The sequence below is a fragment of the Hippoglossus hippoglossus genome, chromosome 5 (genome assembly GCF_009819705.1).
Source record: "Hippoglossus hippoglossus isolate fHipHip1 chromosome 5, fHipHip1.pri, whole genome shotgun sequence".
In the NCBI taxonomy this organism is placed as follows: domain Eukaryota; kingdom Metazoa; phylum Chordata; class Actinopteri; order Pleuronectiformes; family Pleuronectidae; genus Hippoglossus; species Hippoglossus hippoglossus.
In genome coordinates this window covers 23,071,559-23,098,849 of record NC_047155.1, presented here as the reverse complement: position 1 = coordinate 23,098,849, position 27,291 = coordinate 23,071,559, and the positions used below count along the sequence as shown (strand labels likewise).

The following is a 27,291-nucleotide window of genomic DNA, read 5'->3' as shown; positions in this document are numbered from 1 at the left end:
GGAAAAATCTTACCTCATCAGTTGGCTCTAATTTGACCTTTCCCTCCATGCAGTGGGGATCAGAGCTGGTAACCCCTGCCCCCTGAGGTCCTCTCCCCTCCAGCTCCTCCAGCTTTGGCTTGATATCTCCACCTTCTTTTGTGTCATCTTTATTGAGGAGGTAGTGAAGGAGCGCGTGAGGCTTCTCCTTCTTAGGGCTGTGCTGCTCCTGTTTGGATTCGGACCCCCTAACTCCTGCAGGGGCAGCAGGCCCAGGCTCTGAATCCAAGCTGCTCTTCCCAGTGGCCTCGGCTGTGATGCGAGCCACATCATCAGGAGTGTTCCCGTTCTGGAGGAGCTTGTGGAGGATCTTGTGCTTTTCCTGCAGCGACTGACTCGATAAATGTCCTGTGCCACCAGAGGAGGACACAGCGCCATGATTTCCGCCTGTAGAGGAGGACACTCCTGTTGAAGAGGAGGGGCTGGTGACACCTGCTGTTCCATCTTTAGACTCAGGCGAGGAGGTGGGTCCAGAGCTTGATGTGTGATTAGGTGGCACCAACTCATCTGTTGGGGAAGTGAGGAGTTGCAGAAGTTTCTTGTGACATCTGCTGTCAGGGACCCTTCGACCGGTTTCTCCCCCGGTCGGACCCATCTCTCTGCTGACCTGGCTGTCTGGCTTGTCAGGAGGCCCCTCGCTGGTGGGGGTGTGTGGGTGCTGCTGCGACTGCTGCTCTACTCCAGCCCCCAATGAGCTGCCTGGGCTCTTAGAGTCAGAGTAGGCTGGGAGGCCAGGTTTACACGGTCCACCTGAAGACTGGTTGGTGGAGTTGATGCTTGGGGAGCTGTCAGGTTTGTGAGGGGGAGGAGAGGTGAGTGGGGAGGGCATCGGATTGCCCACTCCCTCACTAATGGCTTGGAGGGCATTCAAGGAGCTGCTGGAAAAGGTGGTGCCTCCCCCTCCAGAGTTACCAGGGTGACCAGGGTGACTGGAGCTCATGGGAGAGTTCATACCTGCAACAGTATAAACAGGCATGTAAGCAACTCATGAATAAAACAAATATTAGCAAACATTTGATCTAAGAAGCGTTTTTTCTACATCTTATTAAAATATTTGGTTCTTACCACCAGGAGAGAAGGGGCTAGCAGCCATCTTGGGGCTTCCTAGGACTCTGGGTGAGCCCATGACATTGTGTGGGGGGCCGTTAATCCCTGGACTGGCCTGAGGGGGGCTGGTCATTCCCATGCCATACCCTCCGCCTCCAGGTCCACCTCCTCCTCCATGGAACTGACCCATCTGTTGATGTTGGTGCTGCTGCTGGTGCTGCTGCTGCTGCTGGTGCATGCCATGGTGGCCCATCTGATTCATGGGCCCCATTTGGTTCATCGAGTTAACTGGATGCATGGAATTCATTTGACCGACGTTGTTCATCTGATGCATGGGATTAATCTGATTCATGCGGTTGCCCCCAGCATATGGAGGCATTCCTCTGTGTGGCATGTTGGCCTGGTCAGCCATGCCATAGCCCCTGTTCATGCCTCCTCCTGGGCCCATGTTCATCTGTTGGTTGGGGTTGTTCACACCCATGCTTTGAGGCCTCATGGTTCCGCCTTGGTTTCCCCGATAACCATTTTGCTCTCTTCAAGAAAATATGAGAAATAACAATAGTTAAAAACAGAACAAAGTTGCGGCAGTACAATGCAGTCAGACATTCACCCAAGTTTGTCAAAAATAGTGATAGTTGTAATTGTTGGAGCATTTGAACCTTTGTAGCAGGTGTGTGGACAAGAAAGAGTGTGGCTCATTGGTGTTGGGATTCCTGCAGAGGTCACTCCTAGTCTGGGCTGTGACTGGGGTGCCATCAGAGAGTGAAAAGCGGTAGAGTGGGGTCTCTGAGTGGCCATTATGGAAAGCTGCAGAAGAAAAAACTGAAACTTCAAGCCCACAATCAATAGCTGACAATTGGAAAAAGTATAAACACTAACCACATGAAAAGATAATGGTAAAGAAGAGCTCCCAGAGTTATGGGCACACACTTGCTAAACATGTGTCAATCTGTGATGCTGAATTTTTACACATTACCAACTTCTTGACATGTTGGAGGCCGTAACTGCAATAAACAAATGTCACATACACCTCTTTCGATTTATCTTTTTAATTTGCTTATAAAATCACCAACTGTTGATTTTTTATTAAAACAAGAACTCAACTCTGAATGACCCAACTCTTAGTAGGGATATTCACTTTCTTTCTAACCATGCGTTCACATACATGCAGATAACGGGCAGCCTTGTGAACTAAATTGTTCACATACTTTCTGAGGACGTGCACAACTGACGCAGGATATGTGAGACAACCATAAGGGGCATGTGAACGCACAGTTGAATAGTGAATAGTTATCTCTGGAAGTATACACCATAAAGTAAAGAGTACTTATACATTATGTCTTGTAATATCTCCTAGTTTACTGATGACTGCTCATAAACCATTTAAGCCTCTTATTCACTTCGAAAGGGCAAAGTCAAACATTACATAAGTTTTGATGAGGTGGTTTGTGTTCTGGTGATTCCTTGTGTACTGATTTTCTTAACAATGATCAATCTTTACTTCCTGTTTTCTATTATAATAGATCATATCTGTGTCTATGTCTGGGTCAGGGGTTTGAGGAAATAAGCTGTTGCATAAACCTTGTAATACAGCACCAAATGCCTCAGCCTTTGTTTTAGGTAATGATTAAGTGACGGTGACAGAGAAAGTCACATGTGAGATAGATCACTACATACCCTCTTGATAGTGACGTTTGTAGGACCACGGTTGGCCTTCGCTGTGTTGGAGGAACATCTGCATGCAACGCCTCACCAGGTCCTCCCAGCCTGGGCGCATAGTGGTGTGAAGAGAGCTCTGGTGTTCGATTTCAATCAGTTTACCTGCAATAGAAGATTTTCAACTTGTATTAGAAAAATACTAATGGCTGGTCATGGCAAAGGAAATAAGCAATAACTTTAGATGCAATGTTTTTTTCCTAAATCAGTGTATTAAGAATCTACTGTGTACATGGTGTAACATCAAAGTTCTTTATTTACCTCAACTAAAGAAACTAACAGGGTTTATTAGAAGCAGGCCTTTGTTGACTTTATTTTTAGCTGTTAGCTAAGTATAATATATTATATCCTAGTAGGAAGGTTCATTTTAATCTAGTTCCCATTTGCCCTGTTCAAGTTACTGTATTACAATGTTAATACAAACTCAACCTTTCTTGCAGTAGTCTCAAATTTCAAGCCCTTTCCTGTTTCATTTGACGGTAAACAATCATTTCTTACCAGGGCTTTTATTGTGAAACATTTGCAAGTTTACCACATGCGATAAAAGCTGGACGGAATTAAAGGAAGACGAACCACATTGAATAAACAACCATCCATAGAGACTGAAATAGGACTATAATACTTAGATAGTAATCCCAATAAAGAGCTAAAAGTAACATTTTGTGTAATTTATAAAATAAAGTGGTATTTATGCACAACACAGCCCCAGCTAATATTGGAGACCTAGTTTTTAATGTACCACTGGTTTTGATTTGAGCAAATAAGGTTGCTACAATAATGTAGTTTGAAGATCATACTCTCATATCAGGACAAGTAAAGATAGTCTAAGTTGAACATTTGAATTCTAATGCCTATTTAAAATAGACAAAGATCTGACTTAAGGCCCATTTATGGGCTGCTGCCTCTGGCTAACTATTTTACTAAGGTCATATCATGTTTTCAAAATGAACACACTTCAGGCAAGTACTTGGATTGGATTTATTAATTGTAGCATAGTGAAAACTTACCAGACAGTTCATGGCGAGTACTAAACCTCTCTGTTCTCTCTACTGCTGTGATGCGTCGCGCAACACAAATCATACAAGACTGCAAATCTGAGGAAAGAGACAACACATTTAACCACACTGGAGCAGAAATTGGACATTCAGCATCGTGCTTGTGGGAATAATGTATGAAACATTTAAACACAAAGTGATCAGTGAATAATAGAAGATACAACTACACATTATGTGTCACCCCAGTAAGACACCTGGTCATGTAAACAAATCCTTTGGGGCATAAATGCTGGTTAAGAGAAGAAAGAAAATCGCCGCTCCGTGACACAGAATGGCCCTTTTGTGAAAGGACCTGACAAAGATGCCACTTAGATGCACGCAACGTTGTTTACATTTTCTGTGGCACGGAGTATAAATGCTGGATAACGATATCCTCTTCATCAGTCATTTTAAATGACTGTTGTCATGTAATTAACTGTTGTATTTACCATTTAATTTCTATTAAACTGAAAAAACAAATAAAAACATTCAAAGTAGTTAATAATGACTTTTACCTTCTCCCTCCTCCATCATAGCCCGGGGCTGCGTGAGGGCAAAACACTGCATGGTCTCATAGCGTTGGCCTCCAGGTCTCTCATCTGACAACCCATGACTCTGACCATGAACAAAGTTCACTAGCATACGACAGTTGAAGGTGTGACTCTTCTGCCGGGGCACCTCTCCACCCCATGATGCCCCATTTGGTGCTATGACAAAAAAGGATGTTGATAAAAAGATGAGACGTGCTTGTGAATAGGTGCCTGTATTTGTACACTTAGGTATGAATGGTCTTGTTTGTGTTTGCACCAGCACATGTATTAACCCATGTCTCACCGTTGGACTTGGGCAGATTCTTGTGAAACTCCTCCCGGTCCTCATCGTGGATGATGGTGTACACACTGGTATTGATCAGCTCTTCCTGCTTGTACTGCAGGTACTGGGTCACATTGTCTGACACAAATATTATGTTGCCCTCTCGGTTCACCACAAACAGAAAGCCATCCAAGGCCTAAAGACAGCGGGACAACAGAAGTGGGAGAGTTGAACGGAGGGAGTCATAAACATATAATTTACACAAACATATTATATGCATATCACACCGCAGCACTGATTCAGCATATTAATTGTCAATGGTCTCTTGCCCCACAAGGATTGTCCCGAAACTGACCTGTAGGAGTAGCGGCCCCAGATGGTCCTTGTCAATGACCCCTTGACCAGTGGAGGACACATCCGCCTTCTGGACATCGTCATCACTGCAAGAACTTTTTCCTAAGGACAGATAAAGCACATTGCACCACACAACTCTCAAAACACTTACGAACCAGAATTTTGAAAAGTGCAGACGACTTGTGTTTTTCCCGCCACAATTTAATAGATTTCATTTCTTTTCTATTTTTCAAGGCAACAAATCTCAGATTTATAGTTGCTTCCTTTATACAGTGTAATACAGTATTTCTTCTGGCCACCAGGTGGCAGCCCGGGTCATGGATGCATGGTTAGCATGCCTTTCTATTTTTAAATCAGCATGTGTTTGATGCTTAGTTAGATACCACTCACTCTATAGCAGGGCCATCTGTGGCACAAGGCACGAAGCAAGACGACAAATAATATGTCATTAAATGGATTTCATTCCATATCAAACTGAACTAGTTGGACAGAGGGGGGAAAGAAATGACTGACATTGAAGACAGACAGATTAAACTGATGCAAAAGCAAAGATGATTAAACAGGGGGCAGGAAAAGGTGTGTTAAATGGACAATATGGATGACATAAAAGGGAAGAAAAAAGAGGCCCTCCATAATTCCTATCCTGTAACTATGGCAACCTGGCTGCAGAACGCTGGGGCCAGCAGTAGCCAGCTGTGACCCTCTGGGTAGATTCCAGTATGATTGCTCTCTCGCTCTTCCTTAGCCACTTAACCTCACAGATTTAATCTAAACCGAACAGCAAGAAATATCCTCCTTTACTCATATAATCAGCTCAAATCTGCAAAATAATTATAAAACCGCCAAGGTCTGATTTCTGAGTCACGAGTGTCCTTAGTCTCCCAAAGAGATGCAGGATTTGCCTACAACAGATAAACACTGTAACTGACAGCCTTGAGCCATGACCACCAAAGATTGGTCTCAATTACTGGTGTTCGTTTACCCCCAGTGACACAAAAAGCCGAACAGGCTGTTGGTCTGAAGAAGCCTGGCAATGAACCAGACAGACCACTTCAGTGGCATCATCTGTCCTGCAGCAGGGTCCCTGACTCGTTTCAACCGGACTTTACTCACTGTTAACTCCACAAACACAAAAAAGGAAAACCTATTTTGGTAGTTAAAATAAAGTCAAATCATGGGCAAATTCTGACTTTTCATATGATGCTTTGCTCATGACCAGGAGTGTGTGTGATTTTTACGGTGGTGGTACCTTGCTCTTTGATTTGTCTGATCTGCCTCACGGTCTCCTTGAGGATGGCACATTTGTCAGGCTTGACGTTGAAGCTGTCGATGTTGGAGAGGTTGGCAGAGATGAGCTCAGCCAGCTCCTCGATGTACTTGCTCTCCTGTTCCCTCCGACGCTTGTCACACCTGCCGGGGCAGCAAGGGGATTAGACATGTTGCCATGGCAACCTCACCTCTCTATGCCCCGGCCGTATGCAAGGCTATACAGTCCGGGTCTCTGATGCTTCAGTTAGTTTACCAGCAGCAGACACACGTTTGAACCAGGACATGAGGCCAGGAGGAAGGAAGTGACCCGATGCTTTCGCTGACATTCACACGATAAGCAGGAGGAGCCGCAGTGGAAATGAGAAATGTACAATGCGTGACAGAATGTTCGGCACTTACCCTAAACCTGGTGTGTCACATGTGGACAGTTTACGTTTGCGGTCGGAGCACAGCGGCTCCAACGAGTTGTCTCCAACGCCACTCATCTTCATCACATATCAGCACCTGAAAGCACACACACAGATACATATACACATGTAGGCAGAGCAATATGATAAGAGGAAATGAACCGAGAGTGTGTTTACATGTTTGTGCACTTTTACAAGTGTGGTACAATCTAATGAAAGGCTAAGTGTGGATTGTTAAGTGCACTTAGCTGTTAGTTTTGGATATGTTCCCTCTGAAATGACTCAAAATACAGACAGGCATTGAAAGCTTAAAGTCAAGTTATGGGGAAAAAACTAAATCTCAGAGTTATTAAGGTTATAAATGAAGTGAGAGAGGAGATTGACGATTCCTACAGATTTATGAGTGCAGACTGTCCTGTAAGTAAAGCAGCCTTGGTTCCTTCTTGGTGCTTGATGGAAGTGAAATCTCATCTGTTCGACTGTGAGGAGCGACTGATGATGATGCAGTGATTTGGAACCTCAGGGGAAATGGGTCATCCTGCGTTCAGCCAGCCTGCCCGCTAGAATGATACCACTCTGCCAGCAGCCACTACACACACACACACTGCATATACAAACACTTATCCTGAACACTTACATGCTCAGACATGCCGCAGCACAGCCTGTAAGAGAGATCAGTGCGAGTTGCTACTGTCTCAGGAAGGCACATATTCACCAGCCCGCCTCTTTGTCTATGTGCCTGGGACTGCATGTGCAAAACACACTGCTCAGGCTTGTGTAGCCTAGAAACAATCCAGGTGAGGCTGCACAACATAGTCCAGGAACTAGTAAGAATTATCCCTCTTCTGCATTCTCTCTACAAGCCTACATCTGGTCTTTCTTCCAAAAGGTTTTAACTGCCGTTCCCCCCCAATATCATCCTCAGACAACCCCTCCCTCCTCTCCCTCCCTCGCTCGCTGGGTGTAGCAGTACTGGGCTGGGGACCCTGCCCTTGTTTTCTTGCTCTGGCATTGCCCTGTGTCTGACCCCCGCAAAGTTCACGATAGAGGAAACCTCTGCAGCCAAGCCTCTAAGGTCAAAGCTCTTTCCTATTCCCACCCAGAAACACACACAAAGCTGTTGTGTGCGGTTGTTCAACTGTTCTACTACAAGTCTGTCCTGGACTTTGTGTGTGCACATGCGAGCGCAGTTAAACACAAAGTGAATGAGCTCATTCCAGAGTGGAAAACAGTAGAACGGATGAGAACCATTATGCAACTCCTGCTCCACAACAGCAGGCTAGGACATGCAGTCCAGTCGCTCACCATCATCACTACTACTAGAAGAGCACCAAGTCCCAGACACTCACTCTGTGCCATAAATCTGCTTTGCATGCTTCATGTCTGTCTACCTTTCAGTACCCCTCTCTAAATCTACCTGTCCCACTCTGGCTGTGACTCCTCTGGCCAGTGCCCCCACCCCCGTCTCTCGTTCTTTCTTCCTTCCTTCCTGGTTTCTGTCCTAAGGCTCACCTCTACAGCAGTGGAGAAAGATGACATCAGCCCTCAGTCAGCTTCACATCCTGAAAAGGACAAACAGCAGAACTGGGGGCTGTGGGGAGTCTTCCAGAGAGCAGGGAATGCACAGCAGAGTAGTACGCTTTCTACTCTAGGTATGGAGAGGTAATGCTAAAAACTAGAGTAGATGTAAACAGGTTTCAGCACTGTAACATAAAAAGCCTCATCATTACAAACCATTGTAACAAAACAACAACTGTATGATCTCAAGGCACAATTTGCTGTGTTTTATGGTCTTAATAGCTTTAGTAGTTCAGTTATTGTGATCTGCACGTAATCAAAGTTTGACGTGAAGGGGATCTGAGACCTGCCAATCCGAGGAGACAACACCTCTCGAGCAGCAGCCTAACAAAAACCACAGATGAGTCTCAACAGGCCTGGCAGTATGCCACCAAACTGAATCAGCTTCATCTGAAAAAATGAAACTTGCTGAGAGACCAAATGAGGTTCACAAACCATCAGGCTCACAAACAGCAGCTGCCAATGTGCGAAATTTCAAATCTCACACCTAAAAATATCTGGTTAGTTGGTCTATATGCATTGTTGGCCTATAGTGTGTGTTTGTGTGTGTTGCTACTTGCACCACATGCTCACCTCGGCCAGAACAAGCCCCAGTCAAGCTCCATTCAGGGTCTAGTGTCTCTTCAATGTCTTAACATCTCCTGAAAACAGAAAGGTAAAAAAAAGGTTCATGAACTGTTGAACTCTCGGAATGTCTCAACATGACTTGATACTGACACTATTAAAAGTACTTTTCTCATCAGGAAGTATTCATGTTTGGCTTTCACAGAAATTCATGGGAAAAATAATTTCTAAAATTGCACAGGAAGCACATAGCATCCTGTTTGCGTCTCCCCTCAGCCCGTTCCACTGCGTCACCACTTCCCTTTCCTGGAAATGTGGCTACTCATCCAACCCATTTACATATTATATGTCCAGCTGGGTGACAATATTAAGGGGACAGGGGGGCTGCTGCTGCTGCTCCTCAACAAAGTAAGTTAAAGTTGTCAATCATCACACACGTTTGAGGCTGCAGGTTTTGACCATTTTATTTAAAGAGTTCTTGTTTCTAATGTTAAACAACTCAGGACTTCCAAAGTGTAGGCTACATCTCCAATAATACATATTATAATTAAAATGCACCACTTTTGCTTCACAATTATTGAGCTCATATAGATGGGTACGAGAAGAGGCAGTGAGCAAAATCCATCGCCTACACTCTGCACTACTATGGAATACAGTTTTAACCCTTTGAAAATAAATTGAAAATCAACTGGTGGCGGTCAGTGTAAAGGTTGTGACGATCACTACAAATAATTTTGTGTGTAGGAAACTATGAGAAGTGTAAAAATACTTTTGGTTCATTAGAAAACTGTAGCGGGTGAGAAGACGTCAGGGGAGTGGCGGTCCTTCATACGTGGCACAGGACATATTTACATTCATGCAACGAAAAGGATGTGGCCTCATGCAAACAAGACCACCACATATGTGCACGTATCTCTTTGAAGACAGATTTGTGTGTGTTCACACACGTATTCGCGCTTTCCACTTGTGATCAGATCACTCAGGACAGATGTTAATACCAGGTCTGAATGGAGTCCATGCAACTAACTGCAGAGTAGAAAGTTTGCTTCATGTTTACACACCAGTGTATGTGAATAGACATGTGATAAGCTTTTTCAGGAGTGAGCATGGAGAAGATTTCTGATATGGAGCTACAATACTGTCAAAGAGGTCAGAAAATACCTGGAAAAATGGATCACATCTGACTGGTCAAATCACTGGAACCCTGAACTAAGAAGTGCTTTGTTTGTTGCTCTGTCTCTAAATCTGGTTTCAGAAATGCACTGAAGTCCAGAGATCCTCCACAGTTTCTCCAGAGGAGGTGAATGAATGCAAATGTCCAAGAGAGAGCCTCCTGTGTTTCTGCAGACTTTCTCCGTCTGGCCCCTAGTATTGAGTCCGCAGAAAGTCCAGAGAGAGACGTAAAAGTGAAAAAAATAAATTCTGTCACCAAAGATGTCAAGAGAGTTTGTGGTGATAAGAGCCGCGGCCGGTGTCAAAGTGCCGTAAACAAAAACAGGGAATCTCCGCAGGATTTTCCACGCCTCATTTTGATATTAAGGGACCTGTCATTACCCTCATACTGTGATGACCTTCAGTGTTCAGGTACAAACTGCTCCAAAACCAGTGACCTTTCACACCAGATGTTCTTCCCCACATCAAATCTAATAATAATAATCACACAGCTCCAAATACAATTCCTCATTTTATGTCAACTAATGCTGCTGTTCTCTATGGACACGCCAATAAAACAATTACAGATTTCATAAAAAACTAAAACTAAATTGGGTTTTTAAAAAAATGTTTCAATTCCTGTAGAGAAAATAATAATAAATCATAATGCCTACATTCGGGTTAGCCTCGATATGCCTAGATATAATAATCACAGCCTCATGTCGACAGCAGCTACAAGCCCGCTACTACTCTGCCAACAGTGTGTGTGTCTGTGTGAGAGAGAGGAAGAGAGGGAGGGAGGGAGGGAGAGATCCTCCAACACAGACCACTGATCACATCAGTCCTTAACACAGGCTGCTACTGAGCTAATGCTGCAGCTGAATAATTTAACACAGAGAAAGAGAACTGCAACTGACCCAATGCAGTTTGATAATCTGAAGTCGACTTTTCCCACCAAAACAACCTATCAAGAATTCATAGAAACCAGAGTGGAAAAAGCAACATGTGAATATTTTTGGAGCAATATTTTCCCTCAGGTTTGAATTATTTTTAAGAAGGCTCAATTGCGAAGATTCCTGTTCATTCCAGTCATTTATGTCCTCGTTTACTGACACGGACCAGTGCAAACATGCACGGGTAACTTCTGGGAGAGAAATGTAATTCAGGCCGAGAGATGTAAGCGTGACTTGTATGAATACAGACCACAGGAGGTGGAGGAGGAGTCAAGACAGATTGAGCCGAATAAAGAGGACGAGGAGGAGGAAGGGGAACAAGTGAGGGGGAGGGGAAGAGAGAGGCGGGCGACAGTCCACTGAGCTAAACAGTCCTGGGGATCATTCAGGAAAAACAGATACTGGTGTGCTATGTTTTTGACAATTTAGACCATGTTATTACTTTAAATTATATATTTGGACCGGAAAAAAATACAGTTCCATGTTTCAGTGGATTGCCAATAAGAAAACACTGGATTACAAAAACAAATCAAGATATTAAAGTTAAACTAAAAATGTATAAAACAATACGTTTCTGCTCAGGGTTAGGGATAGCACCCAGAGTAAGCAGGGTCCTTGCAGTATTTTACTAGTAATATACACTGCTCAAAGAAATGTCTCCTCTGGTTTTGTGTTCTGCTGGTGTCCTTGTCACTACTGGTAGCATGAGGCGGTACCCGCAGCCCAATCAGGTTGCACAGGTAGTCCAGCTCCTCCAGGATGACACATCCATACGTGCGGCCGCAAGAAGGTTTGCTTTTTCTCCCAGCACAGTCTCAAGAGCATGGAGGAGATACCAGGAGACCGGCCATTACACGAGGAGAGCTGGACAGGGCCGTAGAAGGGCAGCAACCCAGCAGGACCAGTATATGCTCCTTTGTGAGGAGGAGCACTGCCAGAGCCCTGCTGTTAGGTACCTGGATGATTGTCAGACCTTACGCTGGTGCAGTGGGCCCTGAACTTTCTAAAATAAACCCTTAAATGTTGATACCAACCAAACTGAAACCAACACAGTTACATTTATGTACTTTTTTGATGGCCAACATTAGTTTTTTGCACATGACAGTACGCTCTGTGTCAAGTCAACAACCCTGAATAGGTCGCCAAATTCAACATATTAACATGTTTACATATTTTCAGAATATTATAAACAACAGCAACTTTAGACTTTAAATCAAATCACAAGGCAGCTAAGGCAGTGTTAAACCTTTCAGTATGAGGGTTTACTTCCTCATATCTTCTAAATTAGAGACCTACATTGCAGCCGCTGCCACACCCATATCAACCATGTGCTACAAAACATCAGTGGTAGCATTATTTACAAGAATATATATATATATATATATATACACATACATACATACATACATACATACATACACACACACACACACTAAATAACCTATTACTTCACTCATAAAGTAAATAAAGGTGGCAAAGTCAGTGATATAGGCTTTCTTTCCCCTGATTTTTGTTTTCTCTCAGAGAGTGACCCATGACAGTTTATAACCAATGAGAGACAGCTCGATATATTCTTCATTGAATTGAGTTGTTTTTCCTGAATGCCTCACAGGTATAAACTAAAGAGCCAATCACCTTTGTGCATCTCTAAAATATGTGTTCTCTCTTACAGATGGGAGGTTGATCAGAAAACTAAGTAAGATTGGTGACAAAACTACAATTTCTGACATTTGAACGATCAAATATTTTAGTTTGTGTTTTAGAAATGCACCACTTTGGGCAGTGTATACACAGGCAGAAACAGACGTTTGAAAATGACACTTGCTGATTGGCTGTTTTCGGTCATGATGTAACGTTTGCTGATTCATCAGGCTCTTATCACATGACCCCCTTACAGAAGAAAACCGGGATAAGCCTCGGCTACCAGTGTAGAAGGCAACATGGATAATACATTTCAAGTGTTGCTGACCCTGTTGTCTTTGTTAACAGCTGTTGAGCAATTAAATTCGATATTTTACTATAATACAACTGTTTACATGCGTAGGAGATGAGATATTGTTCGAGCAATCTACGCCACTTCCTGTGTCCAGCAGGACTAGAGCAGGATGCGCATGCCTTCCTGTTTACGCCGGCACGCACATGCCCAGTGTATGTGGGTGGTAATGTCATATGCATTTGCAGGCATGTTAGTTTGGACGAGGATTAAAACTGATACAGAGTCAAAAACGCTGTGTGGATAGAGATATTTTTCGTTTGAGAACGCTGTTTTTTACGCAGTCGTATGGATGTAGTCTCCGTCAGTCTGTCAGTCAGTACCAGAATAGTGAGGAGGACATTCCTGCTCTGCCTGAAATAAAGCCTGCAATCTGAGCTCCCTGAGACAATGAGTGGCAGTCAATAAACACAGACCCACCCAAAACAAAGAACAGACAAACTGGGTCCACACACAATTACAGATCCCCCAAAACAACATCAACAAACACTTTCAAATACTAAAATACTTAGAAATACAATGCGTTTTCTTTTCTAAATCATGCAGACACAAGCTAATGAAAGCATTCATTTATTAAGTCACTTCACACGCGCACACACACACACACAGCATTCACATGCACTCGCACAGAAAAAGGTAATAAAGTCACACAAAAGGTGACCACTAGAGTTTGAGGCATCAAGTGCAAAAAGGAAACAAAAAGGACAGAATGACTTCCTGTTTGTCTTCAAAGAACCTCTCTACCTCCTGCTGAACATACAACCAGCTATGCACTGGGTGCAATTCAAACTCACACTGAACACAACCAGTCTCTTCACTTAACAACTTATCCTGGGTAATTTAGATGCAATGTTTTGCCTAACCTAAAAATGGATCCTTCACACTTGCAAAAGGGCACTCTAGGAGTTCAGCCATAAAAATAAGTAATTATCAATTGTAAATAATATTTTAAATACATTACTTGTTAGTGGTTTGCTTACTTTCTTTTCTTCTCATGTTTTGTACATGTAATACAGGAAGATGTACTGTATGTGTTTGTAAATAAGGTATATGTTGTTTACCAAATATTGATGGGTCAAATGCATTGGTATGACACAGAAATTTAAAAATATATATTTGTGAATATGCATACAGTATATTTGGATAACATGTAAGACACACTTTGAGTTATAAACCAGACTTTCAGTATTTATTAATTCCTGTTCCTAGATTGGTTGTAATTTAATCTAAAAGATTTTTGGTCAAGCTGACTTTTGGAAAGCTCGACTCTGTGAGCTACAGTTGGGGCAGCTTTAATAACTGGTTTGACATATAACAGACATGTGTTGTCTATTACATCCCACTTGTTTATGTGTTGCACTGAATAACATACTGTAAAACAATAATAGTCAATGAAGAGCATCTTGTTGAGCTTGTAAAAAGACACAAGCTATTAAATGCGCAATTTGGTGCAAATAAATGAATCTAAATAAAGATCTTCACAAGGATTTGAATCTTTCACTGCTGCACTCAATTAGTGTGAGAGAACCACTGTAATGTTTGGCAACTGTATGGTCTTGGATGTAAATTAATACAGTAGGTTAGTAAATGGTCACTTCGAAGGTCGTGACATAGAAGAGGAAAAACACTAGTCATACTAAAAAATAGGATAAAGAGGGATGACCGAGAGGTATGCACATCCATATAAAAGAATACTGCTTCCTTACGAGCAACAGCAAGGAAGAAAGGACAAGGAATTCACTTAAACACAATGATAAAGACGTGCAGTCATAAGAAAGCCTTGAGAGTTTGAGTAAATGAAGGTCAACACAAATGCTTCGACGAGCTGTAAGCTCAGATGCAACGCAATTGAAACAAAATTTGCATCATTGACTTTAGTTGAAATATTTGATTTAGAGCAAATTATGTGCATGACACAATGCCGCAAAAGCCAATCAGCACTGAGAATGAAACTCACCGGAGCCAGATCCTGGCACCGACCTGAGCTAGCAGGTCATCAGTAACTCGGATTACTCACTAATGGTCCTCGAAACCAAACTTGCACATGTAACGCAACACAACAAGTTTGGTGTGACCACAGCATAACAACTGATTGTCAGTACTTTCAGTAAATTTGAAAGAACAGACATTGGAGACATTGAACCATTTTTTCCGCCAATCTGCTCCAAGTTGATAGAGCTGCTTAATTAGTTCTGCATTGTTATGGAACAGACTAAGACTCAAAAGATAACTGAGGAAAAGATCTTTGACATAAAATTCCCACAGTGTCTAACAGATGGGTGCTTTCATTACAGAGAAGTCTGTGGTAGAAACGATTATTGTTACCCGTGCTAGTCATCAGGAAAACCGAGGGAGCCATGGATGACATTTCTGCTCTTGCTTCATATGATTTAGAACCAAATTTCACTTTGTTTACCAACCATCTATCTCCATAATATTTTGGGGGTTCCCCATTAATTTTGATAGTAGATGACTTCCAGAAACATTTTTCACGGAGTGGAACACGCCCCTCTTATTGGTGACTACTGCTTATTAGCTGTAATTCTTGCCAATTTTGCACATGATTTTAATGAAACTATTGGAACAAAACTGGAGCCTGAGGGTTGGATGTCAAGATGGAGAGCTCCACCACACAATGACATTCAGGGATGGGAATGAGGAGGACATATGTCAAGCATGTGTGTTTAAGTGTGGATTTTTTTTAAAAGTGGAGCAGTAAATTGTTCAAAGAAAAGTCTCCATTTAGGTGCGGATGCAGCTGTGAAATTCCAGCAAAGCTTAAAAACCAGACTGAAAACACACATCCCTTCATTTGTCTGTCATGAGTCGCGTGGAAAGCAAAATGTTTGTCACTTTATTTCTCCAATTACTTTCAATGTAAAGGTCAATTTAAACCATGTCTGAGTTGTGAATTGACAAAAAAGTTTACAAATACAAAGCCCAATGTGCTTCATACCTGTTTTACGACATCAAGTCTTTCAAATGAGAGTGAGTGAATTAGGGTTGATATTAAAGTTGCACAAGGAGCAGTTCACAGAGGAATAACAAAACACCTTTCAAAACCAAGGTGGTGACGCAAATGTGAGAGAAGAGGGCAGGAGATGGCATTTTCAGACAGAAACACACCCTCACAGTGGCTTATTGAAGTACTATAGAAAAGAATCAGTAAGAAGATGAAGCCTCAGTCTTAAAGAAATAATGGACCCTTAAGGTAGGGCTGGGGTGGGATGTGACCTATATATATATTATACATATTTTGGGCTGTTTTGTGATACACAATATATATCTCAATGCTTTGAATTTGAATAGGCATGCCTGCATTACATGTTTGCATTAAAACATACTTTTTCATATTCATTAGTGGTATCCATTGTCTTTTTAAAATCTGCATCCAAAAAAGTAGAAAATCCCAAACAAGGTAATTTTAACCAAACAGTATTTATTCAAAAAAAAAAGGAAACTGTAACAATGGTAGAGATGTTCCGATACCATTTTCTTTTTCCAGTACCAATTGTGATACCTGGCATTTGGTAAACGGACAATACGGAGTATCCATCGGAGACCAGTGCATTTAAAAATAACTTATATAACATGTTTTAACAGCTGCACGCTACTAACCCTGTATGGGAGTGACGATTGCTATCATTGTTGTGTAGGCTGGCTCAGGTTAAACCCTTTGAAAAACAAATACATACAGATAATGAATGTCATTAAATGTCTTTCATTATCTAGATGACATTTAAACCTGAAAAACAACACAACAAAATGTATCTAGATTTACACCACTGTTTTACTTGTGGGACTTTCCAGCGTGAAATATTGCTTAATTACTGTGGTAACAGTTGTGGCAGTACAGCACAACTGCTGTTTGGAGCGGTGTGCCGTTTTATCTGAATGAAAGTTTTTTAAGGATGTGGTATTGGATCTGTACATAGATTTTTGTATTCACAGATGCCCAACTGAGCATTTTCGGCATTACCAGAGGGATTCCGATGCCATTAGGTCTCTAAATAATAGCCTGATGTAGGGCTTCATACTGTAGCCTGGTTCTTTAGAGTTCAACCTCAACAAAGACAAGTAACAAAAACAGAGCTCAAAGCAATAAAAAGTGACCGATTTGGAAAGCGATGAAGCCAGAGTGATTTGTTTCTGGACTGGTTGATTTGATTTGTTTTATTTGGTGAGTGTGTGTGGAGATGGTGGACATCCCTAGTTTCAAGCATTCTTCGTTTTATAGTGGGTCGTATTTCAAATGATCAACCTAGCTTTTGGTACTGCTACCTTTTGTGGTGATGGTTTTGCTGGATACTTTGCAGATGAATGTTGCGTGTTCAAACACCTTCCTTGCGATACACAACCCTCTGCCAGACTAATTTTGTTTCTTTTCGGAACAATTTCATATCCTGCATTGACTGTTTCTGTACGTAACTCGTAAACTCTCTTTGGCACATTACTTGTATTGCTCTCTCTAGGCTCCTTCTCCGTTTCCTTCGGATAGAAAAACACACATGTTACCTTTATCTCACCTTTTAAACCCTAGTGTAGCACACACAAACAAACACTAAAAAAGGCCAGCATATATATAAGTAGTTTCCAAATATGATAATCGAAGACAGACACTTCAGATCTAAAAAATGTGGAGAGAATTATCAATAAATTATACACTGCTTAACCCATCTGCACCTCATTTCCAGGGACTGCAAAACATACTGTTGACATAAATTATATTTGAAATTTCCTCACGAAATTCACAAGGGCACATAAAAACAGGCAGTGTGTCAAAAACACACAACAGCTACTTGTTCAAGTAGGTTTTTCCTCATGATTGCAGTGTGCACAATATCTATAGATGAATGTGGGGAGGGAGAGAGGGTAGTTCAAAGCAGAAGGAAAACTGCCTTCATAGGATTGCTCCTTCTCTACCTTAAGAAAAAAACACCCCCACCCTCACCCAATGCGCACAACACACACACAGCTTAGACCGAGTGTGTGTGCATCTTCCCATTTTTCCTCACACAAAATGCAACGTGTAGACAAACCAGGGAAAATAAATGAAGGTGGAAACAAAGAAATAGCAGATTCCAATGTGTGTGTGTGTCACACGTGCATCACCTACTATCCATCATCAATAGGGACAAAAGAACAGAAAGGAATTGGAAACAACCACGCGGTCACAGATTAAACATGCTAACTCACTGCAGCACCGCTCGAATGCTGCATCTGTACCAATCCCTTCTGTTTTGATAAACTAGACATGTTGTGTGTGTATACGGAGAGGTAATGAGTGAGGACACAGCATCGTCCAGAGGAGACCACTGTGGTAAAATAAAATGTGAGCGGTTGTGATCACTAATATTATGGAAATGAGTTAATCAATCAATTGCCTAACAGCCTTTTATCTGGGGAGCCAGGGCTCGGGGGCCTGATCAGCCTCCATGCTGCCCCGTCTGATAACACACACATCTTCACCAGCAACTGATACAGATGCAGCGGGAACACAAATCTCATGAAGCCACAGATAATTGAGTGTGAAGATATGTCAACCATTATTTCCAATATTTTGAAATGACCTCATGCTGATGCAAAGCCGGTGTTTGGTTTCAAGTGTGTTGTTTAGAAGCAAATCCACAGTGTTTGTGTACACGTTTCAACTGTGCAAAGGCAGATATTCATTTTCAGACCGCAGAGCAGCTATGACGATTTTCGCTCTTCTCATCCCTTCCTCCCTCCCTCCCTCCTGCTCGCTCTTGTTTCTTTCTCTCCTCCCTCTCTGTGCTCGTTCCCCCTCCTCCTCCTTCTCTCCCGCCGTCCCTGTTGGATTGGCGGAGTAAACACAGGAAGAGAGCGGGCTCTGTTCCACCACACCAGAGCTGGGGCTGGGCGTTCCTGCAGAGCTCCTGCGCCGGGGTCAAAAGTTTACTGTGGTTTTCATTTCACCTTTCCTCAGCCAATCACAGCGCCACACTGCAGCGCCTGAACTCTGACCCCCGCAAAGAATTCCACTCAAAAGATGGTCTGACGCCAGTTTCACAACTGCGCCGCCTCCCTTCTCCCGTTTTTCCCTTACTACTCCTTTTCCTTTCTTTCAACTGGCCAGTTTCATGTGTTGACAGAGCCTGTAGGTTAAAAAAAAAAGATTCCAGAGATGAGGTGAGAGGAGTAACTGAGAACAGGAGCACAACTGGGGGCTTTTAATGCTACCATACACATTTTAGAAAACTATCAATAGCTGCTATCTTTTCAGTGTGAGGAGCTTTCAAACATAAACAATAGAAAATAATTATAAAATGAAATAAATAACACAATTTATAAAAAATCTGAGAATCAGTCTAATAGAGGCTATTTTAGTTTGCTTTATTTCAATTCCATCATAAATAAAAACCACACACAGTTTAATGGATTTTAAAAATATATAACATAAACCTAATTTTTGTGCATTTGTAAAAGTCTACTACTGTACTCTTCACCTATACTTCTTTATGTTTCTTAATTGACAGTGCGTTACAGAGGCTCTCCCATTCAGCCCACCACATACTGCTCAGTTCTTGGTTAACACTATTAAAAGTGTGTTTAAATGACTTATGAGGACAGGCTGGATACAGGGGTCACGAGGACCAAGTGTTGAAAGACAGACGGAGAAAGCAAATGGGGCAAAAAGAAAAGAGGAGCTCTGCTATGCTTGTTCCCGAGAATCTGTTTATGAGTCAAATCAGAGTTGCTCGGTCCGACGCGCGCACACGCACGGTTTGTTTTTGTCTTGGTGACACTGCACTCTGTTCCCATCTGCTGAGTGATTAAGTCTGCACTGCTAATCATAGCCCTCACACTGTAAGGGAGTGGAGGAAGGACAACACACACCGATCGAGCTGACACACGTCAGACTATATATACGACTTTCTTCATTGTTTTGTTTTATCAAAAACACTCAGGGTTGATGTTCCTGCAGACTGCTCCACGTGAAATCAAATTTTATGTGTTCAGAAAGACTTTCAAGGCGTCAAACCAAAAGTGCAACGAAAAGAAAATTCACTGCAGCCTGTTCATTTGGTGATGCCGTCATGCAAGAGCCTGTAAGGTGCCCTGGACTGGACTCAACTTTGTTCAAATCAAATTTTCTCCTGCATAAGTTCACATGTCAAACATTTTTCAGTGTTGAGTTTTGCCAAACTGGTGTTGAGACCCCCGCAAAGCTGCAAAATAAATCTAAATGCCTCCAGCCTGGGGCTGCAGCATGTGAGGCATCAAGGAAACTTGTAGACATGTATTTACTGTTTCAGCCACAAGTAGAAAACAGTCTGCTACTTCTTTTACCTAAATGGTTATGGAGCATTAATTGTGATCAGTAATGAATAATATTGATCAGCTTCATTGGTAAAAACACTGATTGGTAAAAATGTGTTTAATTGAACTTGAACATGAACTAAACACAAAGCATGTGACTTTTTCACCAATGAACCTAGTGAAATATATTAGTGGAGGCCAGAATCTTGATCACAACTGTTGCACAACTTACAGCTTAGTTAATTATTAACGTTAAGAATCATTTGACTGTAAATTACTTAAAACTTTACACTACATGATTTTAGCTGTGATTTTCCACTTTCTGACAGTACTTGGAGAAAAGCCCCAGGTCTAGGTCTAGGTCTCAGTCGATTGGCAAGCACCAACTTGCCAGTGAAAATGCATTCCCTTTAATTTTTGTTCTATTTTTTTTAACTGAAGAAACTAGGCTAAACTTAAAGACCTCTCTTTGCACAAGCCATGTCTAAGGAACAATAAACCAGCACTGTTCAGTCATAGTGAGTGTTGAACTGTTAACTTATTATCATGTTTTGTTATATTAGTTGTGATTAACACCCTTGTCAGTGTGTCCAAGAAACGTTTTTAAATCTTACAACTATAACAATTCTGGTCTGACTCCAACAACTGTCAAAACTTTCAAATAATATTCAGCTGTCATACAATTTCATCAGATACTCTGGGAATATAGATTGTCACTGTAGTGCTGTTTATACCTAGACCTTTACTTCACCGATTTTAGTCATACTGCGGTCATATAGAATCACTTGTTCCAGTATGGCAAAAGCAATTAAATGAGCATATACGTATGCACACCAGGAAAAAAACAGCCAAAAGGAAAAATGGTGATCAATTGCCAAAGGTTAGTAGGAAATACTGGATCTGACTTATGGCAAACTTTTGTTGAGTGTCATTTGGTATATGAACTCCGACATTGGTGCAAAGCTTGATGTGATGTGGCGATGTCAGGAGGCAAGTGTTAGCTCGGCTATTCTGGGGACAACGGTAAGCTCCAGAGCAGCAACCTTTAGATTGAAGTGTTTCCTTAACGACAGAGCCACATAAACAGGGTTGACATCACCAGGCAGAGTGAAGAGCAGTTATGGTGAAAGGAACATTTTCCACTTCATCCAGAAAAAAAAAAAAAGGGGGGGGGGGGGGGGGAAATCAGGCCAATTAAGAAATAAGTGTAGTAGAAAAAAAGGGATAACAATAAATTATCTGACATGTTTTGCCTGTGTTGACACGCTGCAGTAAGACTGGGGCCTTTAATGATGGCGTGGACGTTCGTCATTCACAACTTGACTTTTCTTTGAACTCAAGGCTGCACTTGTGGAAAATCCAAACTCGGTCTTGCACAGTGCTGCAAGCAAATGTCTACATACTCACTTCAACTTGTTCTAATTTTCTTTAATGAAAGGAACTTTTAAGTTGGCAGTGAAATGTAATATAGGAGACACTGGGTGCCCTGTTTGCGTGGTCTCATATCCTCTTACAATTTGCTGCAGTGCCATGCCAGCCACAGCGGCCCCTCAATCCAGTGAGACCCAGAAACCACACCCTACTGCCACATGAGTGCAACATCAAACAGTTTCATCTTGGAGATGCAGAGACGGAAAGAGGAAAACAATGTAAACAAAGAAAATAAAGGCAACCAACCATTTGACTCAGCTGAATTACAGAGGGTGGAGAACTAGGCGGACATACAGTAATTCTTTTGATTCTTGTGTACTCGATAGAGGAAGAATATAGAGGGGACAAGACAAATGAAAGCAGGGGGAAGATGCAGTTTCCATGTAGCAGATGAGAAGTTCACAAAGAAACGACGGTGTTGCTTCTCTTTCCCCCACTTAGTCTCTCTTTCTGCTTCTCTTTACGCTGAATAACAGACAGAGAGAGCATCTGGTAGCAGTTATCTCACAAACCAAACTTTTTTTCACCCTTGCTGTCTCTCCTCCAAAGCACTTTTTTATAAAAGGGGGCCCTAAACAAAACACAAACAAGGTCTTGCTAACATTTTACAATGGTAACAAAACTAGGCCAGGGAGCTACCCTCCCACTGGCTTGTTCAGGTGAACCCGTTTTACAAGCATTCTTCAGCTGGGGGAGCGAAAGTTAAAGGGGGAGTTGAAGTTAAAGAGGAAGGGCAAGGGGGGAGGGGGGACAAAGCTCTTGGCACCCCCTTCCCTAATAAAACCTTGCCTCTGTCCAATCAACGAGGACTACAGACAGTGAACTGTTCCAAATCTTTGCTGGTTATAAACTAGAATTGGGTGCAATGATTGCTTCAGGCTGCCCGTTTGGCTTTTAGAAGTGTGCATGGCTCACATATGGCTCAGCTAGCCTAACACTTGGGTATTACCGCAGAGTTGAAGAAGAGGGGACCGAGGGGATGAATGAGATGCCAGCAGACTGGCTGTGGCTGAATAAAAAAACTGATATCAGCAGCTCTCGTCTCATTCCCTCACTCTGACTTGTTTTGGGTGAAGTAGCTGTAAATATCTCAGCAGTGGAAAGACGGCTGTCTTGTTGAGCAAAGTTTTCTAATTTAGCTCTGGAAAAATAGGCACAAGAAACTACCTGTTGAGTACTAACCTGTGTTTACAAAAAACACACACACACACAGATGATCACTGTCTATCTATGGGTGACCTTGAGATGTGGAGTGAACAGGATGTTTTACACAGCTTGAGACGACCAAAGGAGCCTTTTGTGTTCTTAAACCTGGTTGTAAAACAGCCTCCAATGACAAGTCAGAGTCAAGTCTGCACAGAGTGAAGCTTCAGAGAATCTTGTAAAACTGATGAATACTTTAACCTGACCTGCAACCTGAAAGCACATTAACTCTGTTGAACAAAAACAACTTTGAAGTTAAAATCTAATGATGTGCAATTTCCCTGAATGACAAGTTGTAAGTCATTAGTTAGATTCAACAACTGGTGTTATCCTTGAGTAAGCCTGCAGCACTGCTGCTTAACAAAAAAGTATTAAGACTAAGAAGTCATGTTTCAATTAGGCAAAACAATCTGCCCGTCCTTTCAGCTCTACTGTATGTGTCATCAAGAGTTCCTCTGAGAGCTACTGCTCATCCACACAGCCACTACTCTGAAACAAAACACATACCATCTGACTAATTGCCAGCTACTTGAAACTAAACTTATTATCTCTGTTGCTTAGTCTCACTCTTGCACACAGACTGACGAAACTCTAAAAGAATGCTGTCTATTCAGACATCAGTGACTCAAAAATGCAGCTCGACAAAGACTGAAGACAGTTATCAAAAGTGGCTCTGCCACACGAAAGTGGCAAGAGGCACATCTTGATTTTTGAATAAATTAACTTATTATCAATGTACGAAGTATGTTTGGTAACCGTCTCATAAATTATCTCTGCATTTGATTGCATCGTTCACAAGATGCTAACATATTCAACATATATTATGTCAACTATGTCACTAAGTTTACGCTCATTTGATTATCAATCAGGTGATCTGATGTAACCACTGAGAGACTTTCCCCCCTGCCCCATGAGAAAAAGTGATAAGTTAATGAATTATTGAGAGCGCAGGGGCCGACAGACAAAGAGCGAAAGCCGTGCGTCCCATGCTTCTTCACCCCATCTGCAGTCAAAGAATCCCCCTGAAGATTGATTCATTGTTAACACCGCCTGACACCCTGTGTGAGGGAGAAAGAAAGTGGTAGATAAAGGGACAGAGAATGGGGGACAGGGGGCTCCATTTGCCAAGAATATGAGCAGAAGCAGCTCATTGGACAGGTTCCCACAGTGGTCATTCTGCCGCTTACAAAAATACCAAATACGTAGGCTTGAGTAATGGCATTCCATCAGACTCCAAATAAAGACAAGTCAGCTTATCTGATGGTTGAAGTGCCATTCTCACTGGTTAATTGCCAGCTACATGCCATTTAAATGTCCATATTATTGAGACATCCCATTTAATGAGCGCCATGTGTAAAAGCACGAGTATTTGTCCTTATAGGACAGCTCACGGTAGCTCAACCATGCAGCAATAAGACAAAAATACCAAAATGATTTCTGGTTCTTGCATGGAAATACGCACTGGGCTGTAAATGCCTGCAAGTATTGGCAGGGATGGCCCCAGGCGAAGAGAGTGACAGCACACCTAGACATCAACCGTTTCAGTGGAATGACTAACTTACTTTGTCATTGTCTGCCTGCACACTCAACAAGAATGTGCTTTTACCACCCAGAGATCTGAGCGCTCAGATTCAGTGTACACCTCGTGGAGCACAGAGAAAGCAAACCTGGACTCTACCTGAACCCTGCCAGGGTTCAACCTCACTGGCCCTTGAACACATCCATCTCCCTCTGCCAGTCTGACACACTCATACACACTCCTCTAAATATGATTTATCATCAGTGAAAACCCACATTTATCACAGTGCGATGGGCCATTATACCAACCATTACAGCCGTGGATACGTAATCTCACTTCAGCTATGCAAATAAATAACAGATGCTGTAGATTTTGCAGAGCAGCTCGTGACTCTGAGTCTGATTGTCAGCAGTTATGGGGACAGTGATGTACAGTAGGGATTATCATGACCTGCAACTCGTAAATTTACCCACCACAGACAAAATAAGATGTGAGATGCGCATTTCAAATCCCTCATACCTCAACTTGCTGTCGCTGTTTGTCACATGCTGGTGCATTTAGTGTCAAATTACAGGTAAGAAGAAAACTCCACAATGTAAGTGCATTGTAAAGCGTTTGTTTACCTTCTACTACTTTAAATGGTGGAGAATTAGAAATGAGCAGTGGCCCTTTTATTTGGATTTGCCTACACGTGATAGCTACAGTATTGTGGTGTAACCAGGGTTAATAGCTGTGGCTGTGACCGACTCTTGCAGCTCCAGCTGGACCGAAACTGAAGCAGGTCAGACCGTCTGCTTTCGCCTGTAGTTCACGGACATGTTCAGCTGTGTTGTGGCCAATACACACATATAGAAGTGGTGCTTGAAAAGTTAACACCGAGGGTTTCAAACTGAAACCAGTTCAGTCATAAACAGTAATAGCAGACTATTGCATCTCAGCGACTCTCACACAGCCCGTGTCTCGTAAACTTTGGAGCTAGCGGATAATGGACGCACCAACACACGCTGAAACCACCGAGAAGGGCTCGTTATTACGGACAGTTTGAGATGATCTTTGTGGTAACGGTGGTTCGGAGGTAGTTAATATCACAACAAACATTCCCCCGACAAACACACCGTAGTAAGGTGGCTCGTTGTATCGCGGTAGCTCAGAAAACCACAGGCTGCTCGGAAGCGGAGCGACACCAACTGCCTCAGAGACGAATTATCGCCGTCAAACACACAATACCGCCAGAGTTCGAAACTTGGTTGAAACCGAATCGTGAAGCGTTAGTGGCAAAACTCACCGGCGTCGACGCTTTCATAGAGCACAGCAGTTTCTTTTTAACGCCTCTACAAACTCTCCGCCATCTTCGGCAGGACGGTGTTTGTTTAAATGGGAAACACTCCCAGAACGGGGGGAGCCAGCTTGTAGCAGAGCCGCGGGGGCTCCTGGGTAATGTAGTTGGTGTCCCCTGGCAAGCCCGGATCAAACCGTGCGAGATGTCCCGCAAATAAACTACACGTACACCAATACCCATAGGTGATATGAGCAGCAGTCACTGATATTATTAGAGGAGAGATTTAAAAATTTATTTATAGGCCGGCAGAAAAGCAGCTTTATGCAAATGACTTATCACACCCATAGTGAATCACATTATGGTGTGCTTCAGTATGACCACAGAGATATGAGTGCAACGCTGTGTTCTCACTTTATAGTTATATAATTCAAAGTCAAAACCACTGCCTACATATGAGGATGTTCTTCAGCATTAATATTTGAATGCAATTGTTTTATCACAAACCACTGAAAACATGGTAATTGTCCATTCTAATTATAAAACATATTTATTTATTTAAAAAAAATATTTTTTTAAATTGCAAAGCTTGATTAGGGACAACATTCTAACTATTTTGTTCAAAGATGTAAAAAGCTATATATTTTTTTCCAGTGATTTTATGTGGGACATTTCAAATGTCCAGGTAATCACGTTTGACATGCGTCCATCGTGTGGCCTGGACTAAGCTGGAATAAATGCAACTGACAAATATTCTGTTGTACATACATTTTTTATATCTGTGTCATGCCAATGCATTTTGCCCATCCCTTCTTGGAATTACAAGATACTCCCTATTTACAAACATACACCTTCTGTCCATATTACATATACCAAAGGGAGAGAAGAAACAAAAAAGATATTCTTACTGTACTATAACACATCTATAATCTGTGGCAATGAAGAGTGTAATTCTCTTTTCCCAGGCTTCCTCCAGTTAATATGATTTTGTGAACTCTATTTTGGTGAACAGAACATTTATCCATTGCATCACACAAGGCCTTTTAGTATTTTAAATTATTCCAGTTATAAAGTCACTGCATTTACTTTCATGCCAACATATACAGTGTGTTACCTCACGGAATCACTGTTCACTGTCGGTTATGTGAGCGTGGAGCCACTATGGTGCCAGAGCAGCCACAGAGGATGGAAGAAAGTGTCTCCATGGTGACCTCACAGATACACTAGTTCTGAACTTTTACTACTGTGAGGTTCAAAGATGGAGGGAGGGCAGCATAGTGGGGGTGAAGGAAGTGGAAAGACGCAATGTTAAATACAAGGTAATAAGACCATTATTTGCTCTTTCCTGTTCCTAATCATATTTTTCCTTTGCAATATTGACATGGAGAGAATGAAACTGTTTTTAAGCAGAACGGAAATATCCTGCTAGTTTATTTAGGTAAAACATAGAGCTGGTATGACAGTGAGGTTCATTACCACTTTTGCAACATTTTGAATATGCAACCAATTTACAAAATTTACCCAAACATGGGATGACATGGTGTTTCCTTGGAGTGTTATATAATTGCTAATAAATATTTGATGTAATTATTACAATGTTGAATCAATCTATGGTTGCAAATGGATTAACATTTATGCAGATTATTTGCTAATGTTGGAGAA

At 42.1% G+C, this 27,291-nt stretch overlaps 1 protein-coding gene across 2 annotated transcripts in view; it reads right to left on the bottom strand.

Moving 5' to 3' along the window:
- The window catches only part of LOC117761249 (nuclear receptor coactivator 3-like), a 32,410-nt gene extending 6,710 nt beyond the window's left edge, over nt 1-25,700 (bottom strand). For both annotated transcript variants that reach the window (XM_034584954.1, XM_034584955.1), the window contains exons 1-12: nt 25,639-25,700; nt 8,831-8,898; nt 6,672-6,776; nt 6,253-6,413; nt 5,005-5,105; nt 4,671-4,845; nt 4,352-4,543; nt 3,810-3,896; nt 2,764-2,907; nt 1,746-1,893; nt 1,105-1,619; nt 14-993 (exon numbers count right to left, since the gene is read on the bottom strand). In XM_034584954.1, the coding sequence (XP_034440845.1) occupies nt 14-993; nt 1,105-1,619; nt 1,746-1,893; nt 2,764-2,907; nt 3,810-3,896; nt 4,352-4,543; nt 4,671-4,845; nt 5,005-5,105; nt 6,253-6,413; nt 6,672-6,763 (2,595 nt within the window). In that variant the 5' untranslated portion in view covers nt 6,764-6,776; nt 8,831-8,898; nt 25,639-25,700. The remainder of the gene's footprint in view (nt 1-13; nt 994-1,104; nt 1,620-1,745; nt 1,894-2,763; nt 2,908-3,809; nt 3,897-4,351; nt 4,544-4,670; nt 4,846-5,004; nt 5,106-6,252; nt 6,414-6,671; nt 6,777-8,830; nt 8,899-25,638) is intronic.
- Nucleotides 25,701-27,291: the final 1,591 nt, after the last annotated feature.